General features: G+C 37.9%; 1 protein-coding gene across 3 annotated transcripts in view; it reads left to right on the forward strand.

Annotated features, from left to right (window-relative positions):
* Positions 1 to 16,927, forward strand: part of TEC (tec protein tyrosine kinase) — a 114,812-nt gene that overhangs the window by 42,161 nt on the left and 55,724 nt on the right. For all 3 annotated transcript variants that reach the window (XM_020990491.2, XM_078148713.1, XM_020990486.2), the window contains one exon: positions 2,775 to 2,962. In XM_020990491.2, coding sequence (XP_020846150.1) covers positions 2,816 to 2,962 — 147 coding nt within the window. In that variant the 5' untranslated portion in view covers positions 2,775 to 2,815. The remainder of the gene's footprint in view (positions 1 to 2,774; positions 2,963 to 16,927) is intronic.

Here is a 16,927-nt window from a genome sequence, read left to right on the forward strand (position 1 = left end):
GATATATTGGAAGAACTCATTTCTCTTTGGAGAAGGATAGTCCATCCCCCACTCCAATAGTAACCTATTGGCATTTGCAACTTGGGGAAATTTTAGATCTTCTCCTTCTTTCCTCAAAATGGACATCTTTGTGTATGGGGACATGCTTCCTCCTGGTCTTTTTTATTCCCCATTGTAGGCTGCTTTCTACCTTGAGTACAACCTTCCACTGTGGACACAGTGAGACAGACTATCCCTTCTGCTACTTCAGTATACCTATACCATTTCTATTAATCAGTCAATATTTATTAAGAACCTGCTATGTGACAGACACTGTGCTATGTGCTGGAGATACATAAAGAGGCAAAAGAAAGCCCCTGCCCTCTAGGAGTTTAGAATCTTTTGGAGGAGCTTGCAATCTGATTTTAGATACAAGCCTTCTGCAAACTTGGGAAACCTGCTTCTCACTAAGCTAATTTCCTTCTAGACATTACTTGTTGCATTTCTGCTGCATACTATGTTCATATTCTTCTGTGATTCTTCAATAGGTTTTAGCTCATAATGATAATAATAGCTATATTCTGTTCACTTTGCATCTGTAGAAAAATTCCAAGAATATTATTTGTCACCTGCTGTCAGTTTCTTAAAGAATGGTATTATATACTAAAAGAAACAAGGAAGTTGTCTCCAGACATAACTATCCCTCAAAATGGGTTTTCTTTATATTTTTCTTGATATTTTTTGGTTTTACATTTTATATGAAGAGATTTATGTGAATTGATATAAAATGATATAAAGTAAACAGAGCCAGGAAAATTACCTATATATTCCCTAATATGTTCCACCTCTTCCTCCCTGCTTCCAGGGATCTATCTCTTATAACAAAGAATAAAAAAATGTTAATCAAAATTAACCAATACGTTCCATACCCATAGTGTTACACTTCTGTCCAGAAAGCAGAAGTGGTTGATAAGCTGAGAGTGGTGGCAATCCAAGAGTACAGGAAAAGATTATCAGTGCGGTAATTTTTCTTTTCTTTTCTTCAGAACTGCCTGGGTCTGGAAAGAGGACAGGCTAGAACAGAAAGTAGATTAATTCACTTAATTCAGTTGCATTTATTGAATTCCATCTATGTAGAAGATACCCTGCTAGGGTGCTGATTGTCAGATGATCATAATTTCATTCTTTGTCAAGAGTTCTTAACTTGGGGGTTCATTAACTTTTTTGAGGTACCTCTAATTATATTTTATTTTTATAATTACATATAAAAACAATTTTCAAATATTTGTTTTTTAAATTTTGAGTTCCAGATTCTTTCACCTCCCCTTTCCCTGAGATGACAAGCAATTTGATATAGATTATACATGTGCAATCATGTAAAACATATTTCCATTTTAGTCATGTTGTGAAAGAAAATATAGACCAAAACAAAGGAAAAACACAGAAAGTAAAAAATAGTATGCTTAGATCTGCATTTAGACTCTCATTAGTTCTTTCTCTGGAGGTGGATAGCATTTTTCATCATAAGTCCTTTAGAGTTGTCTTGGATCTTTGTATTGCTGAGAATAGTTACATCATTCACAACTGATTATTGTATAATATTTCTGTGTGTACAATGTTCTCCTGGTTCTGTTCACTTCACTTTGCATCAGTTCATGTAAGTCTTTCCAGGTTTTTCTGAAACCATCCTGCTTGTCATTTCTTATAGTACAATAGTATTCCATTACATTCATATACTACAACTTGTTTAGCCATTCCCCAATTGATGGGCCTCAATTTCTAATTTTTTGGCATCACAAAAAGAACTGTTATAAATATTTTTGTACATGTAAGTCCCTTTCCTTTTTTAAAATTTCTTTGGGATACAAACCTAGTAGTAGTATTGCTGGGTCAAAGGGTATGCAAAGTTTTATAGGCCTATGGATATAAGTTCCAAATTGTTTTCCAGAATGGCCAGATCAACTCACCACTCCACCAACAGTGTATTTGGGTCCCAATTTTCCCACATCCCCTCCAACATTTGTCATTTTCCTTTTCTGTCAAGAAGAGCCAATGCAATAAGTGTGAGGTGGTATCTCAAAGTTGTTTTAATTTGCATTTTTCTAATCAATAGTGATTTAGAGCATCATTAACTTGTTTTTGTTTGTTTGCTTTTTTTGTTGAGGCAATCACCAAAGTTAAGTGACTTACCCAGGGTCACACAGCTAGTAAGTTTCAAGTGTCTGAGGTAGGATTTGAACTCAGGTCTTCCTGACCCCAAGGTTGAAGCTCTGTCTACTGTGCCATCTAGCTGACCTCATTAACTTGTTTTTAAAAAATATTTTGATAACTGTTTTCTTTTTAATCCTATGCATTTTATTTTATGCATTTAATCATTTTATTCTGAGAAGGGGGTCTATAAGCTTCACCAGATGGCCAAAGAGGTCCATGATACAAAGTAAGGTTAAGAACCCCTGATCTATATAGCTGCCCTGAGATCTGTCTGCTGTGTCCATAAGGGATCTCAAAGCCCAGTTGCTTTCATATATGACCTATTCTTTTCTCTCCCCTCCCAGCATATTAAACAGCTCTTTATTCAAACTGAGATGTAATTAGACTTCAAGTTTTTTGTGAAGAGAAATAAAGATAATTTTTAGAGTGAAAGTAGATGAGTACTCTAAACCTAACATAGGCATGAAATGTTAAGCTTGAGATTACTGTTTTCTTTAGTTTATAGTAGGGAGAAAGTCAATTTTACCAGAAATCCTAGAAAATTAAAGCATAACTTTTTTCGATTTTCTGTTTTCTCTATTTAGAAGATTGGATTTTCAATGGCAGAAAAAAGAGGAGTAATCAGATGACCGAGATGAATTATGACGCTCTTCTTGAAGAGATTCTTATTAAAAGGTCCCAACAAAGGAAGAAGACTTCGCCTTTAAACTACAAAGAGAGGCTTTTTGTGCTAACAAAATCTATGTTGACTTACTACGAAGGCCGAGCAGAGGTAGGAGACAATCAGCATTTACTCTGTCTCTTTCTGTATTGGTGATTATTGTTCTGTCAGACTCTCAGTGGATAGAGAGCTGGTCTAGAAGTCAGAAAGACCTGGGTTCCAGTCCTGCCACTGACACACACTGCCTATGTGACCCTGGGTAAGTCACATAGTATCTCCATATTTCAGGTAACTCTCTAAGCCTAGAAGATGCAAGTGTGCATTGATGGAGGAAATTCCTCACCAGGAACTCCCTGTCCTTATGAAATTAAATAGATGTGTTAATAAAAAATTTCAGTCTTGAATTTTTTTTGAATAGGTTTCGGGCGTGATAGTGTTTTACTCAAGTCTGTCGCATTGTTCCATTAAATAAAACTCTTATGCCAATTCAAGCTATCAAGTAATTTATTACATGCGTGTGTGTTGTATGAGGCTTTCATAGAATACTACTTTATTCATCATGACACTCTTTAATGCATGTTAATTGTTAGTGTTTTGATCATTATAACCTACCATTTGTGCACTGTTAAAGGGAGATTTCTCAAGTCTGAATGGTCACTGAAGGTATGATGAATTGTTTACATCAACCTGTAAAACAGGGTCTGCAACCTTTTTTGTGGTGAGGAGCTAAGTTGCATCTCACCTGAAGCTCATATTAACCTGAAGGCAATGGAGAAGCCTTACCTACCATTATGCCATAGGGAAGAGGGTGTGGCAGTAGGTACTGGCATTTCAAGTACTTTAGTTTTTGGCCATCTCTTTCACCCCACTGGAAAGGCCCATGGAACAGTACTCTAGTGGCCCTACACCCCTCCTCTTCCAAAAATTCTGTCCCTTCCCTCTACCTATGTCATCCAGAGGCAACTTCAGATTTGCATTTCTATCATTGCTTTTATAAACTGGATTACCCCAGAAGGTGATTTCCAGTTGCCTCATAGTAATCAGGTATAGTATGATATTAAATTGGTAAATGCAATTTTTAGTTAACCAGAATTTTTTACAAAGTGATGCTCCTCACCTCCTTTCATCATCCTCACTCTTGCTTCTCTTAACCCATTAGCTAAAAGAAAGTAATACTACTTACTTGCTATTTATATTGTGTATTTATGGTTTTTTTCAAAAAACTTGACCATCTAATTTTTTGGGGGGAGGGGGCAAGGCAATCAGGGTTAAGGGACTTGCCCAGGGTCACACAGCTAGTGTCTTCGGTCAGATTTGAACTCAGGTCCTCCTGACTCCAAGGCCAGTGCTCTATCCACTACACCACCTAGCTGCCCCTGTGTATGTTTTTAAGTTGTGTAATCCAAGCCTAGGTGATCAATCATTCAGCCAAGCTGTTTCCTCAAAGTCTGGTATTGCAAAGTTAGTGTTCCATTTTCTTACTATTAGTAAGTTTTTAATCTTGTATTTGCCCTTATAGGACTGGCTTTTTATCACATGGTTACTGATTAGCTCACATTTTTGCATCGTCAAGTGAGTTTAAAAAGGATCTTCCTGGCAATCTACATGGTCAGTTTTATGTTATTCCTATCAACAGATCTTAGATTATACTTCAAAGAACACCAGAGAATTCATAACCAGTGCTGTTTAGCTCCTACAAAAGCTGTTTAGGTAGGGACAGTCCAACCCTTGAGCTTGTATTGAGATGTTCAGGAACTGGGGCTGAGGTCATTGAAGGGAAAAGAATTAATACTGGAAACAGCTAGGTGATGTAGAGGTTAAGAGTGTTTGACTTGGAGCCAGGAAGACCAGAGTTCAAATGCCACCTCAGACACTGACTAGCTGTGTGACCCTCGGTAAGTCGATTAACTCAATTGACCCTCAGTTTCCTCATCTGAAGTTGGGCTAATGAGATGGTGATAATATTAGCAACTACTTCACAAGGTTACTGTGAGGATCAAATAATAGAACATATGTTAGAGTGCTTTGTAAACTTTAGAGCATTGTAGACGTCTTACCTATATGTTTCAGAAAGCAGGAACAGAGTGGAGCTTCTGCTGCTGCTGCTGTTGTTACTTATCCTTCATTCTGGAAGAGGACCATGACATCAGGGAGGTGATGCCATGACATGCAAGGGAATTGGATTTGAGTGAGGGAGGGCTGTGCAAAGTCACCAGCTCCACTTTCTCCTCCGGAGCCATCTGGGTTCAGTGGCCAGATATAGATCAGCATGACTAGAAATGGCCCCCGGAGCTTCTGCTAGCTTTGACACGAATAACATGCAAATCTGCATCTGTGGGTTTTTATACAAATACACAGTAACGGAGCTGATGAATGGCTTTTGGACCTTGGGTATAAGTCTGTAAAACTGCCCCTTCGAAGAAGCAGAGGGCAAAAAGATTGAGAGGCAAAAGCAGGGAATGGTGATGGAAACATTTTAATGGAAACATTGAAAGAATACAGAGTGAGAAAACAATGATGCATCGGTACTAATTATGTTTTTCTCTGTTAGATGGTGAGGTGGAGAGAGCAATGGAAGTCAGGAGAATTGGGTTTTTAGTCCGGGTTTTGCCATCAACTTGCTGAATAACTTTGTACAAGTTTCCTCACTAATAAAGTGGAGGGTTTGGACCAAGAGTGGCAAACCTGTGGCCTTCTAGGTCCTTGGGTGTAGTCTTTTGACTGAATACAAGTTTTACAGAACAAATCCTTTCATTAAGGGGATTTGTTCTGTGAAGTTTGGATTCAGTCAAAGGGCCCCACTTGAGGCCTCACAACCCCAGGTTGCCCACCCCTGGATTAGACTATCCCTAAGGTTGCTTCCACATCTAAGGCTTTATTTTAGTTGAATAGAAATAGGCCAACTTTGCTATTATTATTATTATTATTATTATTATTATTATCATCATATTAACACAAACAGCTTATTGCTTATATACAATTTCATGGTTGACAATGATATTTGACAGTAGAATCTTTGATTCCCGTCTGTGTAGAGGAAAAACCTAGCCAGAGGATGAGTGTGATTGTGAACAGCTGTCTCAACATGTCCTTTGTACCCTGGGAACACTAAGATTCCCATTGATTCCTGAGGCTGAGGCTGAGCTGAATAGGCCCATCGCTGCTTCAGTAAGTTTGTTCTTGGGCTCGCTCAGAACAGAGGTCAGGAGGTCAGGGCTGAGATTTCAAGGGGCTCCCAGGGGTTCTTTGGTGGGGCAGGTTTGACCTGGAGTGGATTATCAACCCTTGGGCGAACTTTGGCACTATTTCTTCATCCCTCCATTATCCCCCTGCCCCATCAATTAGATGGATGATCTTTAGATCATTTCTCCTGAATCTCACAGCTATTTAGGTCACACCTGTAGTCTTGGTGGCTTTTTACTCCACCCCCCCCACCCAAAAAATAATTAATAGTGTATGTAGGATCAAAGACACATAGAGATCATAGATTTACAGCTGGAAGGGGCCTTAAATGTCATGTAGAGCAGTGGATCAAACTTGAATAGAAATGGCCTGCTAAAGCATACATAAGGATCCCTTTAGGTGGCATATTGACCTTAGAAAACCATTCATCAATACGATCTATGTTCTATTGTATTTTTATTTGTTTTGTTAAATATTTCTCAGTTATATTTTAATTTGGTTAGCCCTGAGTTGTGGTCTGACTAAACTTCCATTCTATATATAAGGAAGCTGAGGTCCTGAAAGCTTAAAGTGATTTAACCCAAAGTCACAAAGCTAGCGTGAAGCAGAGCAGAGATCTGAACTCAGGTCTTAAAATTTTTTTGTTCTATTTGTTTCATATCTTTAGATGTCATTTCTGGATGTGACATTCCCTCCCCAACCCAAGAATGAATCTTTCTTTGTGACAAAGATAGTGTAGCAGAACGCATTAATAATAGAAAATCACATGCTCAACTGTAGACCCCTCCCTATCTAGAGAAAAGGTAGAATTGCCTTTCATCATTTCTACTCTATGAAGTACATTAGGTATTAGAATGAAGTTTTCAGCTTTCTTTTCCTGTTTTCTTTATTTACATTGTTGGAGTCATTGTACAAGTTGTGGATTTCTTTTGTTTTTGCATTGCTTAAATTTCCTCCTGTGTTCTTTCTCTTCATCTCCCCCTTACATGAGAGCCATTCTGTGGAACAAAGAACTTTGTTTAAAGCAAAAAGAAAAAGGGAAAAAAATAAGTGGAGTCAATCAATCCAACAAATTTGACAATCTGTACGATGTTCTACACCTGAGATTTCAAGTAGTTCTTTGGTGGGGCAGGATTGACCTGGAGTGAATTAGCCCATCAATTGGGGAATGGCTGAACAATCTGTGGTATATGAATATAATGGAATACTATTGTGCTGTAAGAAATGATGAGCAAGCAGACTTCAGAAAAACCTGGAAAGACTTGTATGGACTGATGCTGAGTGAAGTGAGCAGAACCAGGAGAATGTTGTACATAGTAACAGCCATGTTGTGCAATGACTAACTTTGATAGACTTAGCTCTTCTCAGCAATGCAAGGATCTAAGACTTCTCCAAAAGTCTCATGATGGAAAATGCTATTCACATCCAAAGAAAGAACTATGGAGTTTGAATGCAGATCGAAGCATGCTATTTGCTATTTTTTTTCTTCTGTTTTGTTTTGTTTCTTCTTTCTTATGGTTCTTCCTATTGGTTCTAAATTCTTCTTTACAACATGATTAACGTGAAAATATGTTTAATAGGAATGTATAGCCTATGTCAGATTGCACGCCATCTTGGGGAGGGACGTGGGAAGGGAGGGGAAGAAAATTTAAAACTCGAAAGCTTATAGAAAGGGGCAGCTAGGTGGTAAAGTGGATAGAGCACCAGCCCTGGAGTCAGGAGGACCTGAGTTCAAATCCAGCCTCAGACCAAACACTTGATACTTACTAGCTGTGTGACCCTGGGCAAATCACTTAACCCCACCTGCCTAAAACTTTTTAAAAAATTTAAAAATTAAAAAAAAAAGCTCATAGAAGTGAATGTTGAAAACTAAAAATAAATAAAGAAATTTTAGAAAAAAGACGTCCATAGTTGGGAGATTGGGAGAGTCTTGTTTGTGGAACAATTGAAACCAGTAGGTGAAATGGGACGTAAAGAGTAAGAAGACTGAAAAAGTAGGAGGGAACTAGATTATGAAGGGCTTTAAAAGCCAGAGGATTTTATATTTGATCCTGGAGGTGATAGAGTCATGGGAGCTGAGTGGAAGTTGGGGTAGGGAAGAGACTTGAATGAGAGAGACTGAATAGAAGGCTGTTGTAGTAGCCTTGATGTGAGGTAATGAAGGTAATGATGACTATCTTTCAGCTTTGGTATTCTATAATTCCCTGTTTAGTTGCTGTAGAGAAGAATAATAATCTCAATTTCACCATTCTGTGAAAAGTACCCTAACTCTCATTCTAACTTATTATCTCCACTGGTTAAATGAGATGCTTGGTACTCTAAGGAAGTCACTTATTCTTTTGGAATTTCAGTTTCCTTGTTTTCTAAATAGGCTAGAACCCACTTCCCTTTTTAGATTTTTCCTCCCATTTCCACTCTTGATTCATTGCTTCCTTCTTTTTCCATTTTAAAACTACTTCCTGTTACCCTTGTGCTTAAAAGTGTTATTATAATTATTACATCTCATCATGTCATTTAAACCTTTCTTCCACTAAACCAACTGCTTTCCTTTATTCAACATTTGTAATGACTGTCTTTTCTAGGTAGCCATCCTTGATTAAGTAGGGTGGGAGAAAATACTATTGTCTTCTAGACTTCTGTCAAATATCTTCCTTCTTCATCCAAATCAAATATCAAGAAAATGAAAAATGAAAAAAAAGTCCATAAGAAAAAGGTTTGCGTTTCATACTAAGACTATAAATGAGGACATTTGCATATTTTTAAGCATTTTTTTTATTTGATTAGGCAATGGGGTTAAGTGACTTGCCCAGGGTCATGCAGCTAGTAAGTGTTATGTGTCTGAGGCTGGATTTGAACTCAGGTCTTCCTGAATCCAGGGCAGGTGCTCTATCCACTGTACTACCTAGCTGCCCCCATTTGCATATTTTTTGATGATAACAATGTGAATTCTCAATAAATCAAGAGTCTACAATCAAGATTTGGACCTTTCACCCAGGATGTTTGATTTCCCCAGCCCCTACGTTTTAGGGTTTATAAAACAAAGTGAGGATTGGGACTTGATGATGCAACAGCCCCCCCCCCATTTTAAGTCTAGCTTTTTTGGACACTTTTTGGTTTTCTTTAGCCTATTTATCTTTATTCCTTCAAGTAAAATGGTAGTTAAATGATAAGAAATTTTATGAAGAAAAAGCACATTCATAAAGACAAAGAATTTAAAATATGAGGGTGAGAGAAAAGAAGCAACTGCCCTGTGAGAAAAAACTGAGGATCAAAAGATTAAGTCAGTGCTTCCTCTTTCATATGTCATATCTATTAATCTAAAGTAAATGAATAAACGTTTATAGGTCTGCATCAATACTGCTGGATCTAACCATTACTTTGATTAGTTGTATTTTATTAAGTAGTCATTCAGTTAATTCAATTCAATAAAAGTTTGAGTGCTTACCATTTTAATATAATGAGGCTGGTTTGTTTGCTTTTTTTTTTTTTAAAGCAAACTCATACATCCAAATGAGTATTGCCTTCTAAATAATCTCTTTAGGCCTCTGCATGCACATTCATTACAATGGTACTGTTTTACCCAAGACATTTTTGGGAACTTTTATTTTGTAATGACCTTCAGAGCCTGTTTTTGGATCACAAGAGAAAAGCAGTATTGTTCCTTTATATAATATTTCATTTTATACCACAAGCTACTGACTAGTTTGATCCCTTATCCTATTCACCTTCATCCTATGGCTTGAAAAGGCATCCAATTTCTAAAAAATCTGATTCATCCTTAAAGGACAAAATAGTTCCTATTGAGGCTGTTCCAAAAGAATATTCTGTATTTCCAGGAATTCCTGCCTATGAAGGCAGTTCTCAAAGAGCCATTTAAAAAAGAGCCATGATTTTGAACATCATTGTAATAAGTACTTATTTTTCTTCCATCTGCTCTCAACAATGAAATGATTTTCAAGAGATGATCAGTCATTTAGATTTATAAGCTCTGATATGTGTTTTTTTAAATCAGTCTTATTCCTTTAATAATCACACCTCATATATCATGACTCCCTTGTGTATATTCTATTTTCAAAAATTCAATTCAACTGAACTGAAAAACATATTTAGTAAGTATTTACTGTGTGAAAAGCATTGTGCTAAGCAATGTAGCAGAGCTCCAAAACCATGGAATGATTTTAAAAGAGGAATCACATGTTCAGAATTTTCCATAGAAAAGATTATTCTGGTAACAACATAATGCGTAGGTTGCATTGGAGGGGCTCAGGCTGAAAACACTGGGACAAGTTAGGTCATAATGAGGGCCTAGACTAGGGTGAATGCAGCAAGAACAGAAAGGAAGAGTTAAGAGACAAGATACATTTTGCAGGGCAAGGGGTATCTTCTCTGTTTTTATATATATCACTTTGCACATAATAGAACAGATGTTTATGGACACCAAGTGTTAGTAGAAGATGGTGATGATGATAAGGAAGCAATAAGGCAATTGGCAGAGGTCAAATTAGGCATCAAAGTAGCACTGAACATGTTTAGATTGTTTGTTGTTTCCCTAACTAAGGGCTATGGAATCCATTCATTCAATAAATTGGTTGTTTTGATTTTCCTCCTAGAGTCATAGGTCTAGTGGCAGAAGGTGCTCAGAAGTCATCTAGCATACCTTTCTCATTTTGCAGGTGATGAGGAAGCTAAAAAGTATTGGAGTAGATCTTGTTGTATACAAAGATGACAAAGACACTTGGTCCTTAATGAAGAGGGTCACACAAATAATCCTGATAGAAAGTAGACTGTGGTGAATGTCATCCAATCCAACAAAAATTTAGTCTTCACTGTGTGGTAAACTAAATCCACGTGGTTGTTTGTCAGTCTTGTGAAGCTGCTGGAATTGCAAAAATGAAAAGTGGCATGGTCTGTGTCCTCAAACATAGTCTACTGGGAGGGCTGGATGTAGAAAGCTATGTAGCATAAGACAGAAGATGATAGGCACAAAGGAGACAAACTCATAGAAAAGTCTTAAGAAAAATTCGAGGAGTTCAAAAGATTTTAAGTTGGGGAGGAAAGGAAAGGCTTCATGGATAAGGTAAAATTTGAGCTAATCCTTGAAAGAAGAGAATGCTGAAAGAATGATGGAGATGCATTTCTGACATGGGGAATGGCTTGCACAGAAAGGTGGAAATGGGAGGTGGTAATACAAAATCGTGGTACAGCTGATGATCATTTGGCAGTAATGCAGAGGGCATGAAGGGGAGTAAAGTCAAACAAGACTGGAATTGTAGGTTGTGTTAGATTGTGGAAAACTTTAAATTCCAGGCCAAGGAGTTTATGTTTTATATTCTAAATCTAAGTAAAAGGGACTCATTGAAGATTTTTGAGTAACATGAGGAATAACATAGACATGCATCAAGAAAGATATGCCATAATAAGAAAGGTATGCCATCAAAGAGATATGATCCTGGTACAGAAGGGTCAGAGGGGAAAAAATTCTAGGTTTTTTTTTTAACATGTACTTTATACAATTCCCCTCCCATTACATACATATATACATGTATGTGTACACACACACATACACACACACACACAGAGTAAATATATTTCATGCCCTTGTGGAAAATTAAGACCCTGTGGAATAATTTGTTTATAGGAAATAACTTTTTCCTCAAGTTTTTGCTGGTGTCACCTTAAAGTATCAGGTGCTTTAAGAATTATAAAAGATGTAACTCTGGATAGGATGTGATTGGCTATTTACCATCCCAGTTGAGATATGGAAGATTGTTACATAGGTTAATGACATAGTTTCTATTTCTCATGAAATGTTAACCATGTAGCGAAAGACTAGAATTTCAAAAAACTAACATATAAAATAGTCTATTCATTGTTCCTTGAACATTCCCTACTTAATCTAACATGTGTCTTTGCTTGTCACTGAAAAGTTTTCCCTGTGTTCATTGAATATATTTAAGTACTGACTACACTTAAGTAGTAAGTAAGTAAGTAAGTAAGTTAGAAACCTTCCAGGTTCAAGACCCACATCATTTGTGAGATATCTCTTGTTCACGCCAATGTTCTAACACCGCTACCTCCTAAATCCATTCATTCAAAACATCTGCTATTTCATAGACATTGTGCTAAGGTTCTAGGAATACAAAGACAAAGATAAACAATGCCTGCTCTCAAGGAGCTTACATTCTATGGGGAGGGGAGAGGAACAGCATATACATATCAAATTGAATGTATAATAAATGCAAAGCAATTTCTTAGGAAGGCACTAGCAACTGGAGTGAGGGTACTGGGCCTCATGTGGGAGGGGGCACTTGTTTTCCTTCTAATCTCTTTCTAGTCTGTTCTCTTTTTTAAAATTTCCTTTCCAATGCTTCATTTATGCTCTTATTTCTTTGGCATTGCTATCCTTTTGCTCAGTTGATGAATGGTATCTGACTCTTCATTGACTCCATCAACCATAGCATGCCAATCCTGTCCATGGAGTTTTCTTGGGAAAGATGCTGGAATGGTTGGCCATTTCTTTCTCCAGTGGATCACCTTTTGTCAGAACTGTCCACTATGACCTGTCCATCTTGGATAACCCTGTGTAGCACAGCTCAGAGTTTCATTGAGCTAAGCAAGCTCCTCTGCCATGACAAGGCAGTGATCTATTACTTTCCTCCAATTCTCTCTTTCCCACCTTAAAGGAGCAGGAAAGGGACAGGGGTGGGGAACAACCTCCCTTGTAAGCAGTGAGTATAGGCAAGCAAAGGATAATCGATCACACATTGGACATGTCTGAAAATGTATGGCTTAGTCTTCACTTGTAGCGCATTACCTCTCAGTCAGGAGATGGGAAGCATGTTTTATTACTGAGTCTCTGGAATTATGAGTGGTCATTACATTGATCAATAAATCAATCATTAAACATTTATAAAGCCCCTTCTATGTGCTAGGCGTTGTACTAAACGCTGACGATACAAATAGGGGCACAAGATAGTCTCTGCTCTCAAGCACCTTACAATCTAATAGGGGAGATAACATTAAAACAAATACATATAAAACAAGCTATATACAGGATAAATAAGAAATAATTAACAGAGAAAAAGCACTAGAATTAAGAAGAGTTGGGGAAAGCTTCCTGTAGAAGGTGGGATTTTAGTTGGGACTTAAAGGAAGTCAGTGAGCTCAGTAGTTGGAGCCAAGAGATGTTGCGTTCTTAAATCTTTGAAAGTTTTTTGCTCCATAACTTGTTCTCCCAGTTCTTCTTCACTCTGAATCACTGCTAAATCTATCCCTTTTGGCATTTTTTAAAAATAATGTTAACAATATTTCATTACATTTGTATACAACAATTCCTTCAGCCATTCCCCAATTGATGGGTTCTTCCTCAGGTTTCAGTTCTTTGCTAACCCAAAAAGTGTGGCTACGAATATTTTTGCACAGATAAGCTACTGGTGCTTTTTCAGCAGGTCAGACCTATGCTTTAGAAACATCGTTTTAGCAGCTGTGGGGAGAACAGCATGGAAGGGGGAAAGACTGGAGGCAGGGAGATCAGTTAGGAAGCTATCCCCAGGTAAGAGGTGATGAGTATCAGAACCAGGTTCTTTGTGGTGGGATTGGGGATGGATGTGAGATAGATTGTGGAGGTAAAAATCAATAATAAGATTTTGCAATTGGTTGGATGTGAGAGATAAGGGAGAGGGAAAAGTAGAGGATTCCTTGGTTTGAAAACCTGAATGACTAGAAATGTAGTGGTGTCCTCCACAGAGATGGGAAAGTTAGGAAAAAGAGAGGGGTTGAGTGGTGATCTGGATAAAGTGAATTGTTTTGATTGTAATGCGTTTGAAATGCCTGCAGGACATTCAGGTGGTGGTGTGGGAGGAGTTCAGGAGAGAGACTAGTACTGGTTACACAGCTCTGCATAGAGATGGCAGTTTGTACCCAAGGGAGTCCATGAGATTACTAAGAGAATGTACAGAGAAAACAGGGCTCAAGGTGGAGCCGTGGAAGACCCACATTTAGAAGAGTTGGGATATGAATACTGTTCCAAAACAGAGACTGAAAAGTATCGGAAAAGAAGGATAACTAGGAGAGAGTAGTAACTTTTTAGGTGCAGGGGTGGGGAACCTCCTAGGAGGAACACTGTCAAATGTTGCAAAAAGATCAAGGAGGATGAGAACTAAGAAAAGGCAATTAAGGTAATTTATAACCTTGGAGAGAAGGTTACATTTGAGTGATGAGCTCAGAAGCCTAATTGCAAGTTGAAAAGTGAGTTGGGGGTGGTGGTGGTAAAAAAGTATCTTATGAGTAATAAATGATGATGATAATCATTATTATTAATAATAATAGCTAACATTTATATAGCACCTACTATGTGCCAGGTACTGTGCTAAGTGCTTTACAGATATTATCTCCTTTTGTCCTATGGGAAGTAGGTACTATTATTATCCTCATTTTATAGATGAGGAAACTTAGGCAAATAGAGGTTAAGTGACTTGGTTGGGGTAAGTGTCTGAGGCTGGATTTGAACTTGGGTCTTACTGACTTCAGATCCAGTGTTCTATCCATTCCATCCCTTAACATCAACGTGTGGTTGTTCAGTCATTTCAATCATGTCCAACTCTTCATGACCCCATTTGGGGTTTTCTTGGCAAAGACGCAGGAGTGGTTTGCCATGTCCTTTTCGAGCTCATTTTACAGATGAGGAACTGAGGCAAACAGGGTTAAATGACTTGCCCAGGGTCATGCAGCTAGTAAGTGTCTTGAGGCCAGATTTGAATTCTCGAAGATGAGTCTTCCTGACTTTAGGTGGGAAGAATAGAGGAACAAGAGAAAAAGCCTTGTTAACACATTACTTGGTTCCTATATCCTGAGAGAGCAGAGATCTGGTTCACCACTGTGTTTTTGGTTGGTTGGTTTGTTTTTCAATGTTGTCCTAGAAGCCAAAATGCTTTCCTTCCTGTTTGCTACTTCTTCCCTTCCAGCCCCTTTGGCACCCCCCCCAGATAATAATTTTATTATGGTACAAGTCCCATGCAATCTCCTTAAGGACAGGGCTATTGTTTTTGTCTTTGTATTGCAGTAACTAATATTTCTTGAAATGAATTACAAAAAATAGCTCCTCTATCCCACAAGAAGTAACATTTCTTTTCCTAGTCTTAGTAAGGTTATGAAATGAGAACTCCTGTTTTCTGGCTCCAGAGATACTGAGAACCCTTTAGTGAGTGCCACAGCTATTATGATTTTTCTCCACTCCATCCCTCTAATTTCATTGACTCATTGGTATCCTAACACTTGACTTACAAATTAGATGGAAGCAGGGTAGATCTTTGGTCCAGGTTGAGCTAATACTTTCATTGAAATGAAGTCCTCCTGGTGTCTTACTACCCCAAGTATCACACCCTCCCCACCCCCATCCCAGATGACCAACACTATGGAAGAACTTGGGTTCTGATGTCCATATTCCTTTTGGAGATAGCTTGCAAAGGAAGTTGGCATCACAGCCCAAGGGGTTTTAGAAATGACTCTTTGGAGGAAACAGTAACAACCAATTATTTGGATTGTCTTAATTTTAAAACCTGTATTTTTCTGTAGGCTGGGAGTTCAATGATATTAGCCCTGAAACAGGCCTGTGTAGCCAGTCAGTTTGCCTTGGTGCCATTCCCAGGCATCTGAGTGACAGCTTCACATCTCAGCCCTCCCACATGACAGTTGTCAACCCAACTGCATCAGAGCTATACTGACTTTTCTGATGCTTGACTCTCATTAGCCCTTACTAGCTGTAGCAACTACTGGCTGATTGCTACAAAGTCTGGCTTACTGAGGTGTTCTTTCTCAGCTCAATTTCAGAACCTCTGATTCCAGAAATGAAATTGGCAATTGAAGATGTGTGGTTTCCAGTGTACCTCCCAAACGCTAATCTGTTTCAGGATGTCTAGAAAGGGTTATAATTTGCCTGGTACTGCCTTGGCTGTAGGTCTTGTAGGAAGTACTCCTGCTGGAGATATGAACAGCTGGAAAACCAGCACAGCATGTATCTCATCTCCTATGAAATGATATAAGGCATGGAGAGGTAGGAAGAATAGTATCTGGAATAGTGGTTAAGGAAGAAGTGGCGAATGGTGGTGGGTAAGAGGCGGGTGATTACAGTGACATCTCAGAGGAGTCTCAAGACTTTATACTGCCTCTGCTTCTGTTGTTGGGTGGATGGGCATGATGACGCTGGTATTTAGGAAAAGGTAAGCTGACTGAAATGTGGCCTCCTGCCATGGAGAGTAGACATGTGTTTTGCCACTGTTTTTGTTTGTTTGTTTCTTTGTTTTGGTCTATCTGAGAATAACACTAGAAGCAGACCAAGTTGGATGGGATTGGAAAATAAAAAATCAGAATTGAAAAAATCAAAAGTACGTTAAGTACCTTGGAAGTACTTTAAGTAGTACTTGGAAGTACATTAAGCTTAGATTTGGTGGATAGATGAATGCTGATCCACTGGGCTCTTTGATGGTGCATTGGGGTGTGATAACCACATTTATCCTTATATCTTTTAATAATATACAAATACATTAAAATTATAATATGAAACAGTACAACAGATTAAACTTGCTTTACAATTATTTGCATTTAAATACATTTCAGAGATAAAATGTCAGCTCTTTAGTTACTCCCTCTAAGTCTTTATCACAATTCTTTTTCCTTTCATTATTTCCTTTTGTATGCTTTTCTTTTTATATGGTTGGCATTGGTATGTGTTCTGTTCTGATCCTGCTTTGTGTTTTATTTCTTTATTTTATTTTTGTTATTTGGAACTAGACAAACACTACCAAACAGGAATGAACATTTTCTTGTTTTTAAAATTTTTTTAAACATTTTAAACATTTTTGTTATGTACTTGCCATATATCATCAAAAATGAGCG

The sequence above is a fragment of the Phascolarctos cinereus genome, unplaced genomic scaffold, assembly GCF_003287225.1.
Source record: "Phascolarctos cinereus isolate Bilbo 61053 unplaced genomic scaffold, phaCin_HiC Scaffold_9;HRSCAF=440, whole genome shotgun sequence".
NCBI classification, from domain to species: Eukaryota; Metazoa; Chordata; class Mammalia; order Diprotodontia; family Phascolarctidae; genus Phascolarctos; species Phascolarctos cinereus.